Genomic DNA, 24,992 nt, shown 5'->3' on the forward strand with positions numbered 1-24,992 from the left:
GGACCTTTAAACTTCAGAGGATAAGTTGGATACAGTGACCTCTTGCTGTCTTCCTCCCTTCCTTTTCCTGAATATAGTCCAAAAGATCACTCATTGTAGATCTGCATTTTACAATATACCACTAGTAACAAGGCAGATTATTTTAGGTGAACATACATTTTTCTTAATTTTAATAGGCATTTATTTTAAAGGCATTAGAATAAACATGACTTACAAATTATATTAGTTAGTATATAAACTTGACAGCTCTAACAGAGACCAAAAATGATAGTGTTTTAAACAGAAGGGAAACATATTTCGCTCAGACATGGAAGTCCAGGTCAGTGGTCCACAGCTGGCAGAGTACTTCCATAGTCATCAGAGGCTCAGACTTCATCGCTTGGGCTCTGCCACCCTTTACACAAGTCTCCTATCTCATGGTTCAAGATGGCTGCTCCAGCTACAACATCATGTTCTCATTCCAGCCAGCAGGGAAGGGGAAAGAGAAGGGAAAAGTAGGACCCACCCTTTAACAGCACATTCAGAAGTAGCACAAATCATTTATGCTCACATACCATCGGTCCCAACTTAGTCACATATCCACAACCGGCTGCAAAGGACTCTGGGAAATACAATTTTTAGCAGGATAATCAACCACACGCCAGCTAAATATTCTACATGAAGTTTCACTTTAAAGGAATTTAAGTTTAGAAATTTAGTCAATTGTAAAAAAAAAATTAATATATAATACTATAGTTCCCATTCAGATAGGGCAAAACTTTGTGACGGTTTTACATGAATGACTGGAGTTTAGGGAACAGTGGTAGGTGATGTATTTTAATTAGTAACACTAAACATAGTGTTTGTTAGTTTTTCTAACACTAATGAGCAAGCATACATAATGGCAAACATACAGATGTAAAGTGAATATTAAATGTTACTTGTTCTCTACCAATGATTTTCAAACCATGACCGACCCAAGCATCCAGAGATGCTTCAGGAATTCAGCAAATGATTGATTTAAATATAAACATAAATACATATATACACACATAGATAATTATATATGTAAAATTATCTACAAAGCTACTATTAAAAAGACAGCAAGCCGAGTTCTTGGTCAACATGGCAAACTGAGCACACATTTATATCCTCTCCCTTCTAAGGACACCATTAAAATTACAGTGAGAGGGGGAAAAGCCATAATCCAATAAAGCAAAGAGAATAGGAGGGGGCCATCAGTGGTCAAGAGATTTTAAATAAATTTCTGGAAAGCCTTGAGTGGATAGATGTATACGGACTAAAGAGAAGAGTTGCTTCCTGGAATATTGATGTGAGGGCCAGAGGAGGAGGCCCTGCCCAGCAGAACAGCAGAGACTCTACCCAAAAGGAGGTGGGAGAGAGAGGGGCACCCACCAGGGCCTTAACTGTAGGTCTTTAACTTGAACAGTCAACCTTCTCATCTCATCCACCTCTAGAGGCACAATGACAGGCAGCCTGGCATTTACACCCATGTGATTACATCTTCCAGCCCCCAGGGTCAAGGGGAAAAAAAAAAAAAAGGTAGGTGGAGGCAGGGTGAAGTTTCTTCTCTAAAGAAATTGATTCGACTGCCTGGGGAGAACTATAACAATGAGTACTGTTCTCCACCAGAACAAACCCTAAGTCCAATACCAGCTGTCTGCAAGTCTGCCCTAAAGCAAAGCCAGCAAGTCAAAGCACTGTCTGCACTTTTGGGTTACGTGCGTTGAATTAACCACATGCACTATTTTCATTCTCTCCTGAAATCTCACTAAAACGGCAGAAAAGAAATAAGAAAGCTGTAAATAGATAAGGACAAAGAATGAGAAAGGAGGCACCAGTAGATGAGAGATGTCAAACAATTTTTAGAAAGTGGACCAGCGGAGGCTAAGTAACTTACTATAAAGAGCAAGCAGAAACTTCAATGCCCACATAAGGGACTGCCTTCTAGATGTAGGTAACTGGTCCCTGAGAAGATCACAAGAATTAGAGGCACCACATACCACAACAGGTGGGGTTTAGGTGTGGGGCTAAACACAGGGGACTTTGATGGAAGGCTGTATAAGGAAGAGTTGACTGCACCTAAGTCTCTACCCTACCCACACCAAGAAACTCCCTTTGCCACCCCTTACTCTCATGGGATATTAGAGGTTTATTTTCAGGAGGAATAGAATTAGAAAGGTTCAGCCTTGGGGAGGGTGTTAGTAAGTTGCCAGACTGGAAACGAGGAAACTAAATAAAAGCCTGCCTATGGAACAGAGACCCACGCTCCCCTAACCAGCTTGCTTTTACTCATCTGGCTCTGAGTAAGCAGGCAGCCAAGTTTATAACCCTCAAGGCTGGAGACTTGAGGATTATAATTATTATTTTCAATCCTGACATTTGGGAGTCACTCATTGAGAAATCTAGCTCATGCCCCAAACACGCTCCAGTGGAGCTCTATCAATTAGATAGCTCCCCCCACCCCAGCTTCCAAATAGCTTTAGAGTGGCTCATCACTTAGTATGTCTGTACAGCCAAGGAGATGAAGGAGAGCCACACAAAAGGCAGAGACCAAAACAAACAAAGGAAACAGAGACAATGCTCAATGCAGAGAATGACACTATCCTCAGAGAGAAAAATGGAAGAACTTGTAGCTAGGAAACAAGAACAGAATGCTATTTAAAAGGGGGGAAAAAAATCAGAGAACTGCTCTTGAAAATTAAAATGTGGTGGCCAAAATTTTAGCAAGAGAATAATTATCAAATGAAATTTTCATGGAAATCCAATACAAAATAGATTAAATGGTATTTTATTAGCACAAATGTATGTGTGGCTTCTGAGTAGCTGGGAGTCCCCACAAGGATGAAGGGCATGTACTCAAATCTCTCTCAGCGGCTGCTCCTGCTGTTCTGCTCTACTCATACTCTGAATCTTTCTTTGGGGTGTTATTCCCATTTTTCTGCCTAAGTCCACTGGAGCTCATGCTTCTTAATGCAGTAATACAAATAATATCTCTAAAGTGAAGATGTTTTCAGGGAATTCCCTGGCAGTCCAGTGGTTAGGACTTGGCACTTTCACTGCTGGGGCCTGGGTTCTATCCCTGGTCAGGGAACAAAGATCCCCCAAGCTGCATGGTATGGTCCAAAATAATAATAATAATAATAATAATAATAGTAAAGATATCTCACCAAACAGGAATTGGGTTTCAGGGTTGGCTGATTCAGTGGCTGGAAAGGGGACAGTGACCCCTGTACTAATTGATTTCTTAAAAACCATGTGTATTTGTCACTTTCACTTTCTTAAAAATACTATTGGTGCTACAGAAAGAAAAAGATCAGACATACTGAAATGGGCACATGCCAGATTTTAACACATTGGAGACCACTGATGCATTAACTTGTGCTGCGCGATCAAGAAATTTTGTATAGGCCACCTGCCATGTCTGTGCATTTAAATACACTTCTTTTTAATGCATCATTGTTTACGAAGGTCAAAGCTCTGCCTTGGCCTTTTAAAATTCAAGCCTGTCCATTCTTGTACATTTATGCAAGGGACTACACCTCTACAGCACCCACTCTCTACGCTCAAATGTCCAGCAAGATCCAGGCATTTGTTCACATATTCTAATGAGTGAATGAATAACAAATTCAGAAGATACTATTTGTGATTCCACTTTGAAACAAACATTTCCTGCTAATCATCTTTCAGGTTTTTGGATTAAATTTAACTGGAGAGTATGCTGAGATTACAAGATGTTTTAAATTTTAAAAATAATTTATCATTATTTAGCTGTATCAGTCAGGATTTTTCTCAATACTATATAACCAAAATAAAACAAAGGAGTAAGTAGACTGTTGAGGCCTGACAAAGACTGCAAACGTCATCCATGACTCCCAATTTCACATATGTATCAAAATAGCTTCATCTTATCATTCACTATTTTTATGTGTAGTTGTTACAAATCTAAAACCTTGACATACATTTGTGCTAATAAAATGCCATTTTAATTATTTTACATTGGGATACCAAACATTTCATTTGACAAAATGACTCTTCTGCTAAAATGTTTCATTACCAACTGCCTACACTGTGCAAAATTAGGAAACATCAGATTATGTTACAAAATCAGAGTCTGAAAAGTAATCCATTTTTCCGGTGAAATAATAGATTTTGAAGGAGGGTAGTTGCCGGAGATGTTAAAATGGAAAGTTGATGGGGCTAATTTTACACAGCAAAATTTGTTAGGATCTATAAGGAAAGTGAGTCAAAGTATATATGGCTCCCTGAGTTAAATTAAAATGTAACTAATTTTCAAAGTTATGCATTTTATAAAAAAAAAATTAGTTCACTTATTTAAAACTTCAAAACAAAATTGGCTATCCAAATTACATATTTTATAATATTGCCATCTAAGTACTTCCTTTGTGAGATGTAGTAGAAAAACAGGATTCAGAGTCAAAAGATGAATTTGAGTTCTAGTACTTAGGAAAGAAATTCCTCATTCAGGTCATTACTATGATAGAACACAGCCACCTCACCAGAGTGGTGAGAGGAATGAAAGGAACAAATGGATAGTGCATGTGATGTAGCAAACTATTATAAAATGAGAGTTAATATTTTATTTTTAGGTTATATTTCCCCATCTTGGACAACATCATGGTCTTGGTTTAATAGAGGTCCTAAATAAGCAATCAGCATAAAACTCTTCTGTAGGTATAAAGTAGTCATATCAATGTGAAGAGTCAACACTGAAACTCTTAAGTCTTTCTACATTATTCCAACGATGTTATGCTATTATGCAAAGGACATATGCTACTTATAAGTAAACAGATACAATCTCAATCTATTTTGACTTTCATCACAGTATGTCATTTTTCAGAAATGAAACGTGACAATGATGTATAGAGGCTTAAAAGATTTTCTACAAGTTTTTAATGTATTGTTTAAACTACACTATTAACAGTAAACTCTTACAAAGATGTTTTATGATTACATCATAACAAGCAATTGTTTACTGGGACAAAGAAGATATGCTAAAAGACAAATGAATTATTATAATTAAATATGCACAGCTTATTGATATCTTTCGTAAAACAAAAAGACTGGGATATATCCACTGAAGTTTAGGCATTCTGCCATCACTTCTGTTACCAACTGGAGTCAAAGTTTTAAAATTCCTGTGATCTTGAATGTCTTGTTAAGTGTTAGAGGGCTTTTGTTTTTCTTTTAGCCACCAGACTTTTCAGGAAAAATTCACCTATTTAGGAAAAATAAAAATACATTAATAGCAATTTAAAGTAAACTTCAGAATAATTATACTTCAGTGTTTCCCTTTAAAGAAGACTTTTGTATTTATTGGTGTTTTTCTCTTCTCAAATCTCAATGGCAATAATTTTCTAACCTCATATATCTTTGGTACTTTCCTCAACCATAATGCTTAGTCATTATTCTTTTTCTTTTAAAAGAGCTTTTTTTTTCATAAATTTATTTATTGTTCGTTTTTGGCTGCATTGTGTCTTTGTTGCTGCGCGCGGACTTTCTCTAGTTGTGGTGACCGGGGGCTACTCTTCGTTGTGGTGCGCGGGCTTCTCACTGCGGTGGCTTCTCTTGTTGTGAAGCACGGGCTCTAGGTGCGTGGGCTTTAGTAGTCGCAGCATGCGGGCTCAGTAGTGTGGCGCACGGGCTTAGTTGCTCCACGGCATGTGGGATCTTCCCAGACCAGGGCTCAAACCTGCGTCCCCTGCATTGGCAGATGGATTCTTTTTTTTTTTAATTATTTATTTTATTTATTTATTTTTGGCTGTTTTGGGTCTTTGTGGCTGTGCGCAGGCTTTCTCTAGTTGCAGTGAGTGGGGGGTACTCTTCATTGCGGTGCACCGGCTTCTCATTGTGGTGGCTTCTCTTGTTGTGGAGCACGGGCTCTAGGCACTCGGGCTTCAGGAATTGTGGCTCGCGGGCTCTGGAGTGCAGGCTCAGTAGTTGTGATGCATGGGCTTAGTTGCTCTGCAGCATGTGGGATCTTCCTGGACCAGGGCTTGAACCCGCATCCCCTGCATTGGGAGGCAGATTCTTAACCACTGCACCACCAGGGAAGCCCAGCGGGTGGATTCTTAACCACTGCGCCACCAGGGAAGTCCCTAGTCATTATTCTTAAAAAACTTTTTCTATCACTACAATTCTTACCATTACTCTTTCTAGTAAAGAAATATTATAAAGGGTGACCCTATTGTATCTGTGGGCTGCTTCTGTGCATTTATTCCACTTCATGTACACCATCTATTCCTCATCACCGACAAAGTATTGCTGTTGGCACAATTCATTTCAGAGAGCGATTCTGCTACATTATTAGCCTGGATCTGATGTTTATAAAACAGACCTTGCTGCAGTTGAGCAGATTCATTTGATGGCATCTCTTTAGCTTATTCCCCTCTAGGGAAGCAAGAGCTCTCATTTATAATGGGCTTGCTTTCTCTCCACCCCCTAAGACGTGCCTATGCACTAAGTTAGCTGCTTAGAGGGGGCCCTTTCACTTTTCCGGTCATTAGGGTTCCATTTAGTCTATCACTGTTATAGCACGGCTCAAAGCTTATTGGCAGAGTTCAGCACTGCAGGCCCAACTTTATGAGGAGTCTGATGAACTTCTCTGCCATCTTAATACATGAGTAGAATTGTGATGATTGTATCTGTACACAATCACCAAGAATCCTAAGACTCATAACCTTGCCAAGTAATGGAGAGAATAATCCGTGCTGCCCCATGCCTCATCTAAATCTGGTAAGAGTAGAACCATATTATTAGATCCTAATCCATCATCTAAATCTAATACTTTCACCTTTTACTGGTAATTTTAAAGGAATTAAAAAGTTTATAACTCACTTCCTCATAATTGTTAACAATTTTCCTTACCAAAAACAAAAACAAACAAAACAAAACAAAAAACAAACAAAAAAACCCAAACCAACAAAATAAAAAGTCCTTTCAAATGACATTATTCTACTTTGACCACCCTGGAAGCTGATGTTGGTCCTATCCTTTATATATAATTTTAGCTTGCCAATAGTGCTCCTTAAAGAATAAATCACTTATCATTATTGGTTTCCAAAATTCCCACATCCTGTCAGTCAGTGTTGAATCAAATTCTTGGGTTTTATAACTAAGATAAGCTGTTGTTAGTTCATTAAAATGTCTTCAGTTTCTTTACAGGAACACACTGAATATTACTAACATCGGAACATTAATTTTTACAAATAGAATTTATGCCTAATTTTAACACATCTAGGATTTAGACTCCACTATGTAAGTCATTTAAAAGATCATTAATAGTATAACATGGTTTGGACATACCCAAAAAACAACTAGCTGCTTATTCTTGTAATGGCCATTACCACGACTTTATCTCTTGAAAAAGGCTTTTAGGACTTCCCTGGTGGCACGGCGGTTAAGAATCCGCCTGCCAATGCAGGGGACACGGGTTTGATCCCTGGTCCAGGAAGATCCTACATGCTGTGGAGCAACTAAGCCCATGCTCCACAGCTACTAAGCCTGTGCTCTAGAGCCCGTGAGCCACAACTGCTGAGCCCGCGTGCCACAACTACTGAAGCCTGTGCGCCTAGAGCCTGTGCTCTGCTACAAGAGAAGCCACCATAATTAGAAGGCTGTGCACTGCAATGAAGAGTAGCCTCCGCTCGCCAGAACTAGAGAAAGCCCGTGTGCAGCGATGAAGACCCAACGCAGCCAAAAATGAATAAATAAATTAAAAAAAGAAAAAAAGAAACTGGCTTTTATTTTTATAAGTCAACTCAAGCTACTGATCAAAATAAGAGCCGAAATTACAGAGGTAAAAAAATTGCATTGTAGGACTTCCCTGGTGGCGCAGAGTGGTTAAGAATCTGCCTGCCAATGCAGGGGACAGGGTTCAATCCCTGGTCGGGGAAGATCCCACATGCTGCGGAGCAACTAAGCCCGTGCGCCACAACTACTGAGCCTGTGCTCTAGAGCCCGTGTGCCACAACTACTGAAGCCTGTGCACCTAGAGCCTGTGCTCCGCAACAAGAGAAGGCACAGCAGTAAGAAGCCCATGCACCGCAAGGAAGAGTAGCCTCCGCTCGCTGCAACTAGAGAAAGCCCGTGCGCAGCAACAAAGACCCAATGCAGCCAAAAGTAAATAAATAAATTAATAAGTTAAAATAAATAATTGCACTGTAGATAATAAAATTACACTAAACATTTCCATAGGGAAAATAACCTTATGGATTTTTTTTCCTGTTGCTTCTGGGAGGAAAAACACAAAGATATTAATGCAAGCAGCAATGTTGTCAAATAGATACTTACCCTTACGGAGCAAAATTCCTAAAGATATTTCAGGAAAAAAAAAATTTTTTTCTTCCCCACAAAAGACAACCACAGCTATTATCATTTTAATGTGGAAAATTACAGACTAAATAGAACCATGCTCTGCAGTCTAACTTACCTGCTTTATATGAAGAACGCACCAGAGGGCCACTTGCAGTATAATGAAATCCAAGTTCATTTCCTACTTTTTCCCAGTATTTGAACTTTTCAGGAGTAATGTATTCCTCAACCTAGATTTAAAGAATTAATTCTAGATTCTAGAATTTTCATAAATCATTTCGGTTCTATACAAAAATCTACTTGTTGGCTACTCGGTCAGAACGTAATTATAGTGAAATTAGAGAAGAGGGGAAACATATCAATTTGGAATTATATTAGCTATTCCAAAAGGGAAAGAAAATGAGACTATTTGTAGAGATTATATATCTGTATCATTCCTTTATTGACCAACAGGTACAATCAAAAATTAGTCACACCTATTTCTATAAGATTCCTGACAGAAAAAAAAAAAAAAAGATTCCTGAGGACAAGACTGTGTTACTAATCTTGTATCTTCTGCTCGGCACTGTGTATGGCACATGGTCACTACTCAAGAAATGTTTTTTGAATGAATGAATAAATGTCCAATATAGAAATAGGGAGACCTACTTTTCTTTCTTACTTCACCTCTGGCTCTCATATAATTCTAAAACAAATCACAAGATCACCAAGTGTGAATGAACACAACTTTCCAACTTAAAAATTTTTTTCCTGTAGGTCACTTAAGTTATACAATTTGGGGGGCAGCAAATAAATGCCAGTGTAGCTGCTTTATGCAGATAATAAAATGGAAACTGGAACATAGAAATATACACGGAACACTACACTAAAAAGCCAGCAGCTTCTTAATTTTACCTAAAGAAAATAAAGATTTAATTCAGATTACCATTAAACATTTGGCAATTTATGGTAGTTGTACCTTAAGGTGGCGCTTTGTTGGCTGCATATATTGTCCTAAGGTCAAACAGTCCACATCTGCTTCACGAAGTACTACAGGAAAAAAAGCACACGTTACATAAGCAGATGTTTTTACAATGCTAACTGTATGCATTGTTGTAAAGAGCAGCTTTTAATTATTATTTGAACTTATTACTCTTTGAACCAATAAATAACTGTAAGTTGGCCAAGGATCTTCAGGTAAAATAAAAGCTTTCATATTTTAAAATTTAAGAAGCGCAAGAATCACAAAGCAAATGGATTTAATGGACTAAGGTTCAGCGAAGTCCAAAGCACACCATGTTGTGTAACAATTCTATAAGTAAGCACTTCCTCAAAGGCCTGAATTCATCCTAGTCATCTTTGGATTGTCAGTGCTTGACAGAGGTCCTGGTAGGTGGCTGGACTCAGAAACTGTCTAATGAGTGAATAAATGGACAAAATCATGTTTTTAGTTGATGAAAGGGTAAGAAATAAAATGGGATGCAAATTTCATATCCTGAGCATCCTGTACCTCATTCCATAAAGTTTTAAGAAAACATACTTCCTTTCCTGCTGTTTACAACACATACTATACATATGTTCTCACTGGCACTTTCACTGAGACTATGGAGAAAGCATAACAGGTCCTTCAAAGTGGGACTCCTGCTATTACTCAAATTAAATGGAAAAGAGTTTTCATTTTCAATTTATTTACCTTTCATCATTGCATATACTTGCTCGTCATTCTCACCTAAACCCAACATTATAGATGTTTTAGAAATAACATCAGGTCGAACTTCCTTGGCATGTTTCAGTATGCGTAGAGACTGGTCAAAATTGGCCCGGGGATCACGAACCTTCCTTGAAAACAGCAAAGCTGTTGTCAGCATGAATAACCACAAGCTCAACTAAGTACATAATTATGCAAGCAACGTGAAAGACCAGAAGAGTACATACTGGACATCATGCTACATCATATGGTTCAATGGTAACATTTTTGCACAAATGTCTAAGTGCTACTTTAGGAAAGAAAATCAGGCTTCACTAGGCCCCCAACTCTGTTGACTTTTCAGGCCTTTCAAGCCTGGGGCAGAGAAAATGAGAATGGAAGTAATGAATGAAATAGTTCATTTTATGAATTACTCATTGAGAAACCAGGATTCCGAAGCTGAGAATAAGTGATTAGAAGAGTAGTCAAGAGAGAAGGGGAAAAAAGTGGAAGAAAATCTCGATACTGAACAAAGAAAAAACCATTTAACCTGAACCATTTCAGAGGAATGAAACTTTTATGTTCATTTCTAAAGACTAAGCTGCCCTCTGCTGGTAAGTATATAGCTTGACATCTCTTAGGTAAAAAAATACATGATTCTGGAATTTTCACTGCAAAGGATAATGTTTTTTATTATTTTAAAAAATTAATTAATTAATTTAATTTTTGGCTGTGTTGGGTCTTCGTTGCTGTGTGTGGGCTTTCTCTAGTTGTGGTGAGTGGGGGCTACTCTTTGTTGCAGTGCACTGGCTTCTCATTGCAGTGGCTTCTCTTGTTGCGGGGCACGGGCTCTAGAGCACAGGCTCAGTAGTTGTGGCGCACGGGCTTAGTTGCTCTGCAGCCATGTCGTATCTTCTGGGACCAGGGCATGAACACGTGTCCCCTGCATTGGTAGGTGGATTCTTAACCACTGTACCACCAGGAAGTCCCGGATAATGTTTTTAAAATGAAAACAGAGAAACTGGCACCCACTGGTGGTGGTATCATGAGATATGACAGGGTTGGAACAGGCTGTGTGCTAGACTTCAACAGGGGCCAAACCAACATGGCTTAAATGGACAAGGCCCAAAGGACACAAAGTTGGTGATGTTATATCAGCCTTCATTTGAATTCTAATGTACCTTTATTCTGTGTAATTGATTTGTTGTTATGGTTGTTATTTTTAATCAGAGACCAGCTCACAGGGAAGAGAGGAAACAAATTAATAAATTTTAAAATAATCACAGAGACTTCTCTGGTGGTCCAGTGGGTAGGACTCCATGCTCCCAATGCAGGGGCCCAAGTTTGATCCCCGGTCGGGGAACTAGATCCCACATGCATGACACAATGAAGATCCTTCATGCAGCAACTAAGACCAGGTACAGCCAAGATAAATAAATAAATAAATATTAAAACACACACACATACACACACACAATTGATAATAAGGAAATTACTTTTTGGAAGTTATTTCTCCACTGAATTCAAGTCATGCTCCCTAATACATTTATGATTTAGTGGAAATCCTGGTTATTGTTTATCCTACTTCTTTCTTTAACACAGAATAATGTGTAGAACCTAATAAGATCACTATCAAACGCTTTACTAAAATAATGAAAATGAATTATTAATCTTGCCCAAAATTTTTCATTTTTCTGAAATATGAATGTACTTATTGATTTAGAATAACAATCTGTAATTATTCCTAACTACTAAAATCATTAGAAAGAGTAAGACAGCATAGTATCTACTTTTTAAAAGAGATCTGAAATACATCTGAGCGTACTAGGTTTTTCTTCAGCATCATTTACTGCATATATTATTGCCAAGTGGATGGTTAAAAGTCTTTTTTTAGAACTACAATCAAAGCAATTGCTTGAGTAAGTTTTTCTTCTTGAAAACTGTTCTTTGAAAAAAACAGCTCGTTGGTACCTGCAATGATACTGTACAAAAAAAAAAAAAGAAAGAAAAAAAAGATGCTCATTATGTGTGTGTGTACCAAAACGTATACACACATGTATAAATATATAAGTATATATATTACACTTAGATGTTAGTAATTGATACTACTAGGTGGAAATATTATGGGTGATGTTTACATTCTTTTTGTTGGCTACATTTTTTTATTTTTCTGCAATAGACATATGTTGTTTTTGTTTAAAAACAGAGTTCACTTTATAAAAGCAAATTACAAAGTTCTCTCCTGAAACAAGTGAGAAAATGTAGCAGATTCTGACCCTCCAAACTTCCCAACATTACTCTGTATATGAAATCACCTTTGTAATTCTGGAACTGTTTCTACATTATGTGCATACACATCTAATCCTGACAGAGCAACTTTTTCTATTGCTTTAAGATCTCCTCGGAAATCAGGGGTGAGACATTCCACAAGGATTTTCGGATTCCTAGGGTGAAAAAGAGATAAGTGTCAAACTGAGGAAAAGAATTGACATAACTTGCTCAAAATAGAAGCCACCAGTACTCATTCAGTATCAGTTTCAACACGGTAAGCTTTAGAACCTTGCCAAGAATAGCATGAACACACAAATGTTTATATATGAACTGTTAAATGAAAAACAAACAAAAAACCCCCCCAAAAACCAAACAAACCTATAACATCAAATAATGTGCACACTGTGGTTAAAACACATACGCATGTAAATAATGATCAGAATAAATTTTGGTAAATTTTGGGATTATATAGAATTTTAAACTTTATTAAGTAGGTATTAAAAAATTGTTTAAAGGAATTAAAATACAAATATAAAACATTAAATATAAAATAACCTTTGTATTTTTTTAGAAAACAAATTGGGATATCTCTTATGTGAATGCAAATATTAATCCCTTTAATTCTGCATTCTTTTAAAATTCATGAATAGTGCCCTCCTCGCATCCTCTAGACAAATATTTCACAAGTGCTCTGACCTTTAAAAACTATCTTCTGAGTTGCTGAGTCATGAGCTTTGCTTAAATGAAATACAAGCTAAACATTAATCTTCCTATTTATATTCTGGCTATATTTATGCATTCAAGCATTAAAATATGAACTAGGTCATAAAGCTGTTCCCTTTTTGACAAGTAGTAGAAATGACTGGGAAACTAAAACTTTTTCACAAACCCAACTGCAAAGGTTTTTTTGGAGCTGTTTCATGCGAGAACAGATGTAGAAAGGACCACATACACACCCTCCCATGGATACAGGAGATGTTCAAAGAACACATCTTGTAACTCACTGTTTTTTTAACTGCAAGTTGAGACTCATTAGTAGTTTGTCAGATCAATTTTGTGGGTGGCAAACAAAACTTTTTTTAAATGAACTATAAAAAAATAAAATAGAAAATATTGGGGGAATCACTGAAAAAACATTTACTGAGGGTGCTAGACTAGTACTGAGCTGTAGAAAATAAGCATAGGACTTTCCTGGTGGTGCAGTGGTTAAGAATCCGCCTGCCAATGCAGGGGACATGGGTTCGAGCCCTGGTCCAGGAAGATTCCACATGCCGTGGAGCAACTAAGCCCATGCACCACAACTACTGAGCCTGCACTCTAGAGTCCGCAAGCCACAACTACTGAAGCCTGCGCACCTAGAGCCTGTGCTCCACAACAAGAGGAGCCACCGCAATGAGAAGCCCACGCAGCACAATGAAGAGTAGCCCCCGCTCGCCACAACTAGAGAAAGCCCGCGCAGCAATGAAGACCCAATGCAGCCAAAAATAAATAAATAAATAAATTAAAAAAAAAACAAACTCCTTTTTAAATGCTTTTTAAATACATAGAATTTACATGTTAATAAAATGTGAGTTATGGGTAAAATTCCCAGGGCATATCAATAGTGATAAAATTTATATCAAGATTACATATTTTAACAATGTGGGAGTTTATCTCATCCTAACTTCTTCTAGATGATGGTTTATTTAAATCAGTGATAGGAAGATTAGTTTTATACTTCTCATAAAATTACTCAAAGTTTAGACTGATACTCAAATATGAAGGAGGGGCTCTATGGACTAAAGGTCCATGAATAAGTTTGTGTCCCTACATCCCTAAAATTTCTGCGAATATGTATCTGTATGTTTGAATACGACTTTTCTGGAGAAAAGACCACATAATTTCCAGCAGATTATGAGACAGGTTTATAATCCCCACAAAAGGTTAATAACCACTGCTTTAAGGTAAAGACCTAAAATAAACTGAATTTACATGGATCAAAAGTCCTTAAATTACACAAGCAAATGCAAAAACAAGTAAGTACCTTTCCTTTAAGTAAGACACAGTCTTTGCAAAGTGCTCAGCTCCTCCATCAGGCATATCTAGAAACAAAAGAGTCCATTGCTTAAGATGATGTCATAACTTGATAAGAGCCAATTTCTGGAAGAGGTAATGACGATGCACTAACCATCTCGATCCACAGACGTCAGGACTACATAATCCAGACCCCACTCTGCAATTGCCTTTGCAGTATTGTAGGGCTCATTGGCATCCAGTGGAGGTGGATTTCTTGCAGTCTTAACAGAACAAAATCTACAACCTCTTGTACATGTGTCACCCATCAACTAGAATAGAGATGTTACCATTTAAATCAAATAAACAGATGACTTAGAGAATGTAATGTTAAGGGAATAAAACTGCAATGAATGTATAAACTTTGATTCTGTTTTTAAGAAATTTAAAACATTCAAAGCTAAACAATACAGTTAAGGAATACAAACATATATGGTAAAACTAAAGAAAAAGAAAGGCAAGGGATAAAACCAGAGATTTCCATTATGGAGTATTCAGAATCACTCCTTCCTTCAAGAATTGACATTGCATAACTTAGATAAACTCTCTGGTTGGCTCTGTATTATTCCAGAAGGAGCTCTATCTCATAAGAATCCCCAGCTCCTCGTCTAAATAGTCTCTTGCTGATATAACTCAACAGTTTATCAGACATTCCCCAGACAAGTATGAACTTTCAGTTGCACATAATTTATATTTAACCCAATACTTCAATCTCCAAACTCCTCTGTATAAATAATATGGTAGATTGCATTGTTAATCCCATTTCTTACTCTATCATATTAAGATTATACATCTCACCCACTGCCATGTAACTTGCAGGACCCGCCTACTTGGGGAGGAAGTTATGTCTCTACTCCCACTCATGCTTGGCTTGAGTGGCTTATTTTGGCCAATAGAATGATAGCAGCCATGATGAAGCAGAAACCTCAAATGTGCATGGATGGCTTGCCCTCTTGTGCTCCTTCCATCCTCCATGATAAGAATATGCCTTGGAGAGCCACCGGTCCATGAATAAAGCTCTCTAGAGCAGACCTGAATCCAACCTACTTCCTGGAGTCCAGCTTAGCCCAGTCAAGAACAGATGAACACAGGCCAACTGAAAGTCCCATGAGGGAGAAAAATAAATGCTTATTATTTAAGGGGCAAAATGAATAACAAGTTAAGCCAACATGACGAACATTTCCAAAAATTAATAGAAGAGATATGTCAAGGCAGCACATGATTAACCATCAGGTAGATGGAAGAATCAATAACAGACTTATTCAGAGAAGGGTGAGATCATAACAGGCTGGATTATTCTGTCAGGTTTTTTCCCAAATTTCTCATAAACTCATATGTAACAAGAAATCTGATCAGAGATTCATAATGTACATTTGTAGGAGAAAGACACAAAACATTTCCTTTCAGTCTCTAGACTTTAGAATTTGAGGCTGGGCTTACCATGATTGTGGCAGTGGCAGTGGCATGTTCTCCGCCCCCCCAACACTCTCCAATATTGGGACATCGAGCTTCCTCACACACCTGTGGGTAAAAGGGAACTGAATACGGTCAGGTTGAAAAAACTTACCAATTGAAGAAATTAGTCAACAGGCATGTTTACGCTATCCATTCTTCACAGCATATTTATGAAGAAATTCACTATTCAAAAATGCTGTTAAAACTGTCGAAGTATATAGATATTAGGATTCCATTTTTAAATTAAAAACGATATGAAGGGGGCTTCCCTGGTGGCGCAGTGGTTAAGAATCCACCTGCCAATGCGGGGGACACGGGTTCGAGCCCTGGTCCGGGAAGATCCCACATGCAGCGGAGCAACTAAGCCCGTGCGCCACAACCACTGAGCCCGGGCGCCTAGAGCCCCGAACCCCGCCACTGCAATGAGAAGCCCGTGCACCGCAACGAAGAGTAGCACCCGCTCGCCACAAGTAGAGAAAGCCCACACGTAGAAACGGAGACCCAACGCAGCCAAAAATAAATAAGTAAATTTTAAAAAAACAAAAACCTATATGAATGTATATATTTTACATGTGCAAATAAAAAGCCCTGCAAGGGTATATGTTGAACAGTTAAAGTGGTATAACAGTTAAACGTTTGAGATTGCACATAGGATGCTTCACATTTCATATACCCTTTCCAACAAGCATGTACTTAATTTGTAATATAAAACACACAAAAACCCTCATTCCCGAAACTGCAGAAAAAAATTTTTTTTGTTTGTACTGTTAAATGAAAGGTTAAAAAATACAATTACTTTTTGTTTCTTTTGCAGGGAAAATAATCTTTAAATGTATTTCCATTACTGAGAGTAATGTATCACTAAACATCTTTATTTACTTTCCTTGCTATTTTTGATATGTATTTTATTAATTTTTAAGTTACATATATATGAAAATTACGGCTTCTGGTAAAGAGGGATATTTAACCCTCTGATAACTTACTGTATGAAGATTTAAATTCCGCAATGTATTTTTCAGTTTATTGTAATTTTTCCCCATGGGAATCTCTGTCTTTAGCCATGGAGGTAGTCTTAACCTGAGGAAAGCCAAATATAACTATACATTAACAAGTATGTTCCCAAATAATCACACAGCTTTGAAGTTACTCTGCTCTATTACAATTCCTAGTTAGGAATTTTCCCCCCATAATCCTGGATTAACTCTTTTAATTTCTGCCATAGGAGTAATAACAGAGAATGAAATTTAGATTTGCTCAAACCACTTTAGAAAACACCTATAACTGTGTCTAGCAGGGCACTGTGCTCATGTCTACTTTTGCAAAGGCACAGAGTAACACCAACCCAATAAAAAAATGAAGAAGCTTTTGAACATCTCATTCCCTAAAAAATAATACTGACAAAAAGTTCTAAATTTGTTCAGATTAAGGAGAGACCCCCACAAGTGGACTTTCTGCTCTACATTCTAGATTTTGATAGTTATTAAGTGGAAAAAAATCTAAAATTTGGAGTGAAGACTACATTTCCTCAGGGTCCCTTTGACTTCCACCCACTTGTGATCTATAAGTTGCTAGGTAAAGTATCTCCCAATACAATTTGCTCTCTGCACTAAATTCCCTTACAATTCTTTTAAACTAAGGCATGCTATCCATAGATCATATGTACACTGACTAGGCGAAGCAACAAGTTAGATCACCGACACCCAGTAACAATGAAAAACTTATTAAAGTGTAATAGACTAGTAACAAGGTGATAATCTTTGCTCTCTGAAAAAATTTGTTGCTGGGTGGAAAATGGGAGATGGTGGTGTAGGATGGCTAAGTCCTAGGAAGGTTGAAGAAAAACTGTCAGAGGGCAGAGAGAAAAGAAATAGATTCCAACAATCTCACCTATTCACCTATTCTATGTTTGTTATCACTTCTTTCTAATGATGTTTAGCTAAATTTAACAAGCTGGTTAAAAATATACCCTAGGGCTTGGTTATATCTTGAAAATGATGCACTATGAAGAAATGGGACATTAAAATTACCTCAAAATTTCAATTACCTTTCTCCTTTCTGGCGTTTTAAGTCTCCTTTATATTCGTCCCAGGTGCTCTTGTCTGCTAGATCACCAGATACAAAATCTTGAAGGTCTGGTCCATTCTGCAAAAATTTCTTTTTTTTATCTGGCAAGGAACTTACTTCTCTTACTGGACTGCATAAATATCTTCCAAGTACCTAAACAAAGGGTTCATTATGACATTTATTTAGTGGGGTTTGGAATAACTTAGTTTTAACCTATTTTAATACGTAAAAGGAAGGGTAAAGCCCAGAGAACTGATTCAGAAATTATGTCAAACTATTTACAAGCTCTGTGTAGGAGCTGAGAATCTAAGATTATGGAGGACCCAAGGGGAACAAACCAAACCTAAAGGAGAATGGGAGCTGACCATTTCCTGCTGGATTTAGAATAGATTTGGAAACCATTGGAACTGGCTAACATGCCACACTTTTCATGTAACCCATTTAGGTACTAAAAGTCTGTTTTTCAAGTTTAAATTGCAATAAGGGAGAAGACGCTACAGCTTTGAATTTTCTATTCCTGACTTGAGTCAAGGACGTTTAAATGAAATTTGAAGTAAATCTCTCTGCTTTGGACTTTGGATAAGCATATGTGTTAAAACGTAGAAGTGCTCAACTAGTTTCACAGAACTTGAAGAAGGGAAACCAAACCTAATGTTTTAATTTTCTAGGTTACATTCTGTGTTTAAAGAAGGAAGTCCCTCAATATGTATTTGACCATAAGAAGCCATTGGCTTCTAGATCTGAACACACACGGACAAGACAGCCAAAACACTATAAAATTCAAGTCAGTACTTATAAAGCAAAAGAACCTTCAAGAATTAAAAAAAATATATACAGTGCCTATTAATGCTGCACGATTGCTATTGTACTTGCCCAGGACTCCCACTTGAGTCTAGAGCATAGATTTGGGTTCTAATTGCCCAAACTGGTGTCTAGTACACAAGAGCTCAACACAAAGCAGTAATCTGGAGCGCTCACCGCAGTGGTCCTATAACGCTCCAATAAATACAAAGTACAAATCACTGATACGCAGAAAAAAAGCTCTCAGCGCCAGCCAGAGAGACCTACAAACAAACCAGTACCAGAGACTTAACCTCGTTGGGGTGTCGGAAGAATTAAATGAGATACCACAAGAAAAATGTTTAGAACAGTACGTGGCTCGAAGTAAACACTCTAAATGAGGGCATTACTGGGCGCTCTAAAGGGATGGGAGCCCCCTCCCGCCCACGCCCGCACCCTGCTCGCCCCGCAGCTCACCCGGGGGCCCACGGTGCGGACCACGCCCCCGCAGCGTAGAGACATCCCTCTCTTTTTTTTCTAGCAGGGCCGAGCGATCACTAATTCCCGGGAAAAAAAGATGGAAAAACCGTCTCTCGATTTATGACCGACAAGCTGAGCCACACCTGACCCTGTGGAACCTGCGCTGCTCCGCGATTGGCTGCTTTAGCCTAGTAGCGTCGCGCGCTTATGACGCAATACGCAGTACTCCTACGGCCTATAAGAACGTGATGACGAAAGACGCTCTCTCTTTGCCGCATCTACTGCGAGGTGAGGTTGGTTACTGTAATCGGTGGGCCTTGGGAATCTGAAGCCATCGGCTCAGGGAAAGTCAGCGGCGCCAGTCTGGCCCTCGGAAGCCGTATTTTGGTTGTCTCCCCACACGGCGAACGCCGTATGAATTTGGTGGCGATGGCATTCGAGCCCTGTGCTGGGCTTTTAGGCCTACTCCCGCTCCTCAGCCTTGCCGGGATGGCGCCGGCTTGATGGGAGTCCCAGGGTTGCGTTGAGCGGGAGTTGGCCCGTTGGGCTTGTAACACCCGCAGAGGAGCTGCTCCTTCCAGGCCAGAGCGTAGTGGGGGCCGCTCTCCCTGCTGGTCCTCCCGTATCCTTCCCGGGATTTTTGCCTGCGGTCTCCGGTAGGAGTGGAGGTCCGTGCATCGTAGTTTGGTCGAAAACAGGTCCTCTGCGGCCTTCTTACCCCAAGTGTTTGTGTTTCAGAATGAAGACCATTCTCAGCAATCAGACTGTCGACATTCCAGAAAATGGTACGAGACTTGGTGCTTGCATTTTTCTTACATCTTTACTACACGCTCTATACCTTGTTCCGAGACCTCACGAATACGTTCTCTCCTAGTCGACATTACTCTGAAGGGACGCACAGTTATTGTGAAGGGCCCCAGAGGCACCCTGCGGAGGGACTTTAATCACATAAATGTAGAACTCAGTCTTCTTGGGAAGAAAAAGAAGAGGGTGAGTTTTTGTTTTTTGACACTTCAGTTGCTTGTTTGGAAGGTTGTGATTTAAGAGCATCAAATTGGGTTGCTTTTAAAATTATGGAATTGAGGTTCAGTGTTTTAACTTAAAATTTGGTGTCCAGAAGCATAACTAGTTTCGGTGTTGTTGCTTCAGTGAAATCGGAAAACAAGATTCTGAACAGAGTGGGTTATAAAAGATCAATACTAGTAGTTGTCATTCGTATCAAGTATTATTGCTGTTACAAGTTAAGTTTATTTTTCTTCTGATTGTTTTGTAAGAATCTTAGGAATGCAGCAGTAGATCTTTTAAACCTGGCATTTTAGTTTTCCAGGAGTGAAGTTTGATGCAGCTTCTACAAAACTTGTGTTCTGGGTTTTCATTCCTTTGTGAAGTAGTAGTGTACCTGTAATGTACAGTAACAAAAATGTTAATTGAGGGCTTTGTGGTTTAATTTTTCCTTGAAAATCGTGTTTTAATTTGGGCAAATACTAGAATCTAGAGTACTTACTGTGAATAAATGGACTTTTTTCCAAGCCTACTTACTACCGGAAAGAATTTTCTAAAGTTTTTGTTCTGTTACAGCTCCGGGTTGACAAATGGTGGGGGAATAGGAAGGAACTGGCCACTGTTCGCACTATCTGTAGTCATGTACAGAACATGATCAAGGGTGTTACACTGGTAAGCAGGTTAACCAGACTACTTTGTTTTGGAAGGGGAGGTTTCTCAGCTGTGATTTACGTATGCAACATAAATGTCTCTTGCAGAGAATAGATTATGCATGTAACTTAGTTATGTGTACTTATTAAGTACGTGGGAAAAAGTGATCTTGGCAAATGTGTTTAATAGGCATTCCTGGGTTTTAGGATTAAGTGATGTGAGTAAAGATTGAGTGATAAATAAGAGTAAAGACCAGATGGTCTTAATAGTATGCTGATGGTGTTTTTTCCACACAAAATAGGACTCATCTTCGGGGTGAATTTTTTTTTTATATATAAAAAATGTAACGTACAGGGTAGGCTTTGGTTTCTTGTTTTATCCCTGTCACCACCAGGACCTCTTGTAGGGATAGAAAAAGGTGGACCTAATTTCTGAGCTGCTTGTCCATTTCCTTAAAAACATAACAGGTTAGGTTCCTTGAGGGCAGGGGGCCTGTCTTGGTGTCATCAGTTCTTGGAACCTGGCGTACCTTAGTAACTCAGTATGTTAGTTTGATGTCCAAGATGAAGGGCTTCTCCTTTAATGGGAAACTAGCATTGTTTACTGTGGGCATAGCAGGTGGTAAAATACATGCTTCCTTAAGGAGCTTCACAGTCCAGTGAGGAGACACAGAAACACATGTTTTTGTGTAAAATTGTTGTAAGGATTTGTATAGGTGATACATTTTACAAAACCTTGACAATGAGTGTTGCGTGAGAACTGTTTCAGTTTCTTTTGTCAGGAAGGAGGAAATTTTCCTCTAAAGTCTCCATTGATAATTTCTAGAGATTTGGTCATCCTTTTCTAGGTGCAGGGAGGGAGACAGCCTTGACAAATATGTAAATGTTCCCTATAAAAGGGCAACTCCTTAGTTTTCAGAGAAAAACTGGAAATCCTATCTTTCAGATTTCTCAGCATTGCTAATAGTTTGTTTATTTTGTTCATTTAACCTAGGGTTTCCGTTATAAGATGAGGTCTGTGTATGCTCACTTCCCCATCAACGTTGTTATTCAGGAGAATGGTTCTCTTGTTGAAATCCGAAATTTTTTGGGTGAAAAATACATCCGCAGGGTTCGGATGAGGCCAGGTATGGTTTAGAAATTTTCTTTCTACTTGTGAAGGCTGGTATTTTGGGTTAGCTATAAATAAGACCAGATTTATTTCAGAATTATCCAGTTTGATTATGGCTTTGTATCATATTTATACCAGTTGTGGTTCCTGAAGGCTTATATTTGGGGTAGTTTGCAGGCCATGGGAGCTGTGATTGGTTTTGCAAACTGAAATCCAAAAAAAGACCCATTTGAAAAGAGGTTAATACCTAGATTTCCTAGTTTCAGGTCTCAGCTCTCACTGTCAACCTTGGGCAGATTACCTCTATGTAGCTCATTTTACTCATCTGTAAAATTGGGAACATCTCATGATTAAATGACTTGAAATTGAAATGTGTTTTAAAAACAGTTCTTGTCTGATGCATAGTTAACACTGAGGCATTAGAAAGTTTTAAAACTTAGTGCTCTTGATGCTTTTTGATTCCATTGAATTGTGGGGGTGGGGAGAAGGGATTGTACCAATTAATGGCTCTACAAAAATATTACATGATAGTTGCTGTGGTCAGCAGTACTTAATGAGAACCCTTAGGTGAAAAATGAGCTTTGAGGGATACCAAATATACAGTAGAAGTAAGACTGGATACAAATCTTTGTACAGCTAAATCCTACTAGCTGGATACCTTTTTCTCATACTCCTTAATTGAATCATAGTCTGTAATCAGTCTGGGACAGATTGATTCAAGCAGGAATACAAGATTGGCCCAGATAATACAGATTCTGTTACAAAACAATTCTTCTGGTGTGTGGAATTTTAAATGGAATAAATTGCTACTTAATTTAAATATTTTAAATAATGCTACAAATCTTATCTTATGTTGACACTATGCACATGCTCTCTTACCTTTTTAGGTGTTGCTTGTTCAGTATCTCAAGCCCAGAAAGATGAGTTGATTCTTGAAGGAAATGACATTGAACTTGTGTCAAATTCAGGTTTGTATGTTTACTGTGCCTGATTACGCCCCTAAAATCTTACCTAAATCTTGTAGTTGAATACATGATATATGTTCTTTTAGTGAGCTTTTTTTGTTTTTTTCATCCGTTTATTTTACTTACAGTGTTCCGTGGGGAGTTTGTAAAGACACTGGTCAGTCAGTTAGAAACAGACCTGGGAACTCTGTACAGAAAAACAATTAAACATGTGAAGGCACAAAAGAAAAGACTCTTAAGTACATTGGATATTAATAGGGACAAAAGGACTCAAGTTTAATTTGTTATACCTCTAATAGAGCAATCAAACATAAGTAACTAAATAAAAAATATTATGGGGAAGGAGAGAGAAATGAGATAGACAAAAAGATTGGTGAGCTTTTTTAAATTGTGGGACCCTAATAAACTATCCCAAAGATACTTGGGTTTTGAGTATGTAGCATATAATAAAATACTTGCTTATGATTTGGGTTTGGCTGATAAAATAATTGCCTTATCTTTTTCACTCTTACAGCTGCTTTGATTCAGCAAGCCACAACAGTAAAAAACAAGGATATCAGAAAATTTTTGGATGGTATCTATGTTTCTGAAAAAGGAACAGTTCAGCAGGCTGATGAATAAGATCTGAGGTAGGTTCTTGTAATGTCCATATAAATTTTATTAACTGCTTTAGTTGGGGGTCTTAATTGATTAAGAGACTTAAACTGGAGGTGTAGCAGAGGTAGAAAATGGAGACCTGCATTCTGGAACACAGTAAATTTGGCAGAATAAGAGATAGAATTGACACATTTTTACTATGAACCAGTAAGTCATAATTTTAAAGTATGTTTTAGATGATTCAGAGTAGAACTTTTCTGGGCAAGGATATTGATGGAGATTTACTGACATTTTCATTTCTTTTTACAGTGATCCAGTTACAGAAACCACAAGAGGCCAGGCTCATATGTGATATTTTAAAAATGAATAAAAGCTCTTTTGACTTGAGACTTTTTCTTAAATTGATTACCCTTTCCAACTATTTGGCCAGTAAGCAGCTAAGTAAATTCTAGTGTGCTAAGAACAATAACAGAAGGAATAGGAGGGTTTTTTTTAGTAAGACTTAATGCAAGAAGTGGTTTGAAGGAATAGCAAGGGTATTTCAGGCAAGAGGAATATGGGTATCAGTGACTGGCAACACTGTGGTTGTTCATTATTGGATGAAGAACTTTGGGAGATGTCCTGAAGGTATGTGTAATTTCGCAGAGGCACGAATTTGAATATTTGTGAGGGCAAGTGCCTGAGTTGCAGTAACCTTGTGTGAAAAAGCAGCTGAGAAGTAATACAGTCTTAGTAAGAATTAGAAGATGGAGTTAATTTATATTCATGATAAACATGGTTGCTGTGGCCCAAGGTTCTCTGTTTTAGCGTAATTTCAGCCATTTACTCCTATGTCCTAGTCCTTGATATCTAAAAAAAACTTACAACCCTTCCATAGTCTCTTCATTCCATGTGTCATGCTTTAGATGCACTACCGTACTAGACTATCTTAACTCAATAGGATTGCCTCTAAATCTCTTCCTTGATAGAAACTCCAACTTTCTGATTTCTCAGGCAAAACTTAACATTCAAGTTTGATTTCTCTAACATCCTGTGTGTCTAGTCTGTTAGAAAAATCTGGGGGCTGTGCCTTCAAAGTAAGGTATGTTCAGGGTCTAAGCAAGGAAAAATAAAACCCATTTGGAGCATAAGGATCTTAAAAGATCTTCATTTAGATAAATTAATTTTTATATTGAGTTAATAATCTGGTTTGATAACTGGTTAAGTATTTAAGAAATGGATGAAATTGTAAATGCAAGTTTTGCTTTGAAATATTTTAGATGAGGTTTGGGGTAGGCATTGGATGGGGTTCTAGGTCTAGGGTTTCAATACATTGATATTTGTTGAAGCTGAATGATGGGGATTCATTATACTATTCCTATTTGCATAAAGTTTTGAAATTTTTTGCAATTAGAAGATGAAGCCAAACCCTTTAAACTGATCCACCCTTGTTCTTCCCTCCCCCATCTGTTCTCAGTAATAGCCAGAATGCATTTTTCAAACTCCCTCATAACCTTTCTGACCACACTGACTGAGCTGACCTTCCTGCTCCTCAATACCACTGCCTTAAAGCCTTCAAGTTGTCT

General features: G+C 38.1%; 2 protein-coding genes across 6 annotated transcripts; one reads left to right on the forward strand and one right to left on the reverse strand.

The window, feature by feature from the left end:
• Positions 1 to 171: 171 nt before the first annotated feature.
• Positions 172 to 19,259, reverse strand: LIAS (lipoic acid synthetase). 5 transcript variants are annotated; one of them, XM_082652983.1, is made up of 11 exons: positions 19,100 to 19,259; positions 17,823 to 17,995; positions 16,762 to 16,855; positions 15,764 to 15,844; positions 14,439 to 14,595; positions 14,295 to 14,352; positions 12,316 to 12,444; positions 10,007 to 10,152; positions 9,293 to 9,363; positions 8,453 to 8,564; positions 172 to 5,239 (listed from the first exon to the last, which is right to left on the reverse strand). In XM_082652983.1, the coding sequence occupies exons 1-11, from the start codon at positions 19,142 to 19,144 to the stop codon at positions 5,187 to 5,189; spliced, it is 1,119 nt and encodes a 372-aa protein (XP_082509109.1). In that variant the 5' UTR covers positions 19,145 to 19,259; the 3' UTR covers positions 172 to 5,186. The 5 variants fall into 5 exon arrangements, 4 of the variants coding, with proteins under 4 accessions (XP_082509109.1, XP_082509110.1, XP_082509112.1 ...); XM_082652984.1 differs by lacking the exon at positions 8,453 to 8,564; XR_014296629.1 differs by lacking the exons at positions 172 to 5,239; positions 8,453 to 8,564 and having other exon boundaries at positions 9,295 to 9,363; positions 10,007 to 10,148.
• Positions 19,260 to 19,734: 475 nt separating this feature from the next.
• On the forward strand, positions 19,735 to 23,814 carry RPL9 (ribosomal protein L9). The gene is made up of 7 exons (XM_082652987.1): positions 19,735 to 19,887; positions 19,977 to 20,092; positions 20,681 to 20,776; positions 21,749 to 21,881; positions 22,753 to 22,833; positions 23,345 to 23,459; positions 23,737 to 23,814. The coding sequence occupies exons 1-6, from the start codon at positions 19,842 to 19,844 to the stop codon at positions 23,449 to 23,451; spliced, it is 579 nt and encodes a 192-aa protein (XP_082509113.1). The 5' UTR covers positions 19,735 to 19,841; the 3' UTR covers positions 23,452 to 23,459; positions 23,737 to 23,814.
• Positions 23,815 to 24,992: the final 1,178 nt, after the last annotated feature.

Source organism: Grampus griseus, assembly GCF_964374135.1.
Source record: "Grampus griseus genome assembly, chromosome: 4".
Taxonomy (NCBI): domain Eukaryota; kingdom Metazoa; phylum Chordata; class Mammalia; order Artiodactyla; family Delphinidae; genus Grampus; species Grampus griseus.

Coding starts and splice junctions, on each gene's coding strand:
- RPL9 (XM_082652987.1), top strand. CDS start 19,842: ATGAAGACCATTCTCAGCAATCAGACTGTCGACATTCCAGAAAATG. Junction 19,888..19,976: donor TGTCGACATTCCAGAAAATG/GTACGAGACTTG, acceptor GTTCTCTCCTAG/TCGACATTACTCTGAAGGGA. Junction 20,093..20,680: donor TTGGGAAGAAAAAGAAGAGG/GTGAGTTTTTGT, acceptor GTTCTGTTACAG/CTCCGGGTTGACAAATGGTG.
- LIAS (XM_082652983.1), bottom strand. CDS start 19,144: ATGTCTCTACGCTGCGGGGGCGTGGTCCGCACCGTGGGCCCCCGG. Junction 15,845..16,761: donor GGAATTTAAATCTTCATACA/GTAAGTTATCAG, acceptor TTTTACCCACAG/GTGTGTGAGGAAGCTCGATG. Junction 12,445..14,294: donor GTGTCTTACTTAAAGGAAAG/GTACTTACTTGT, acceptor TTTTCACCCTAG/GAATCCGAAAATCCTTGTGG.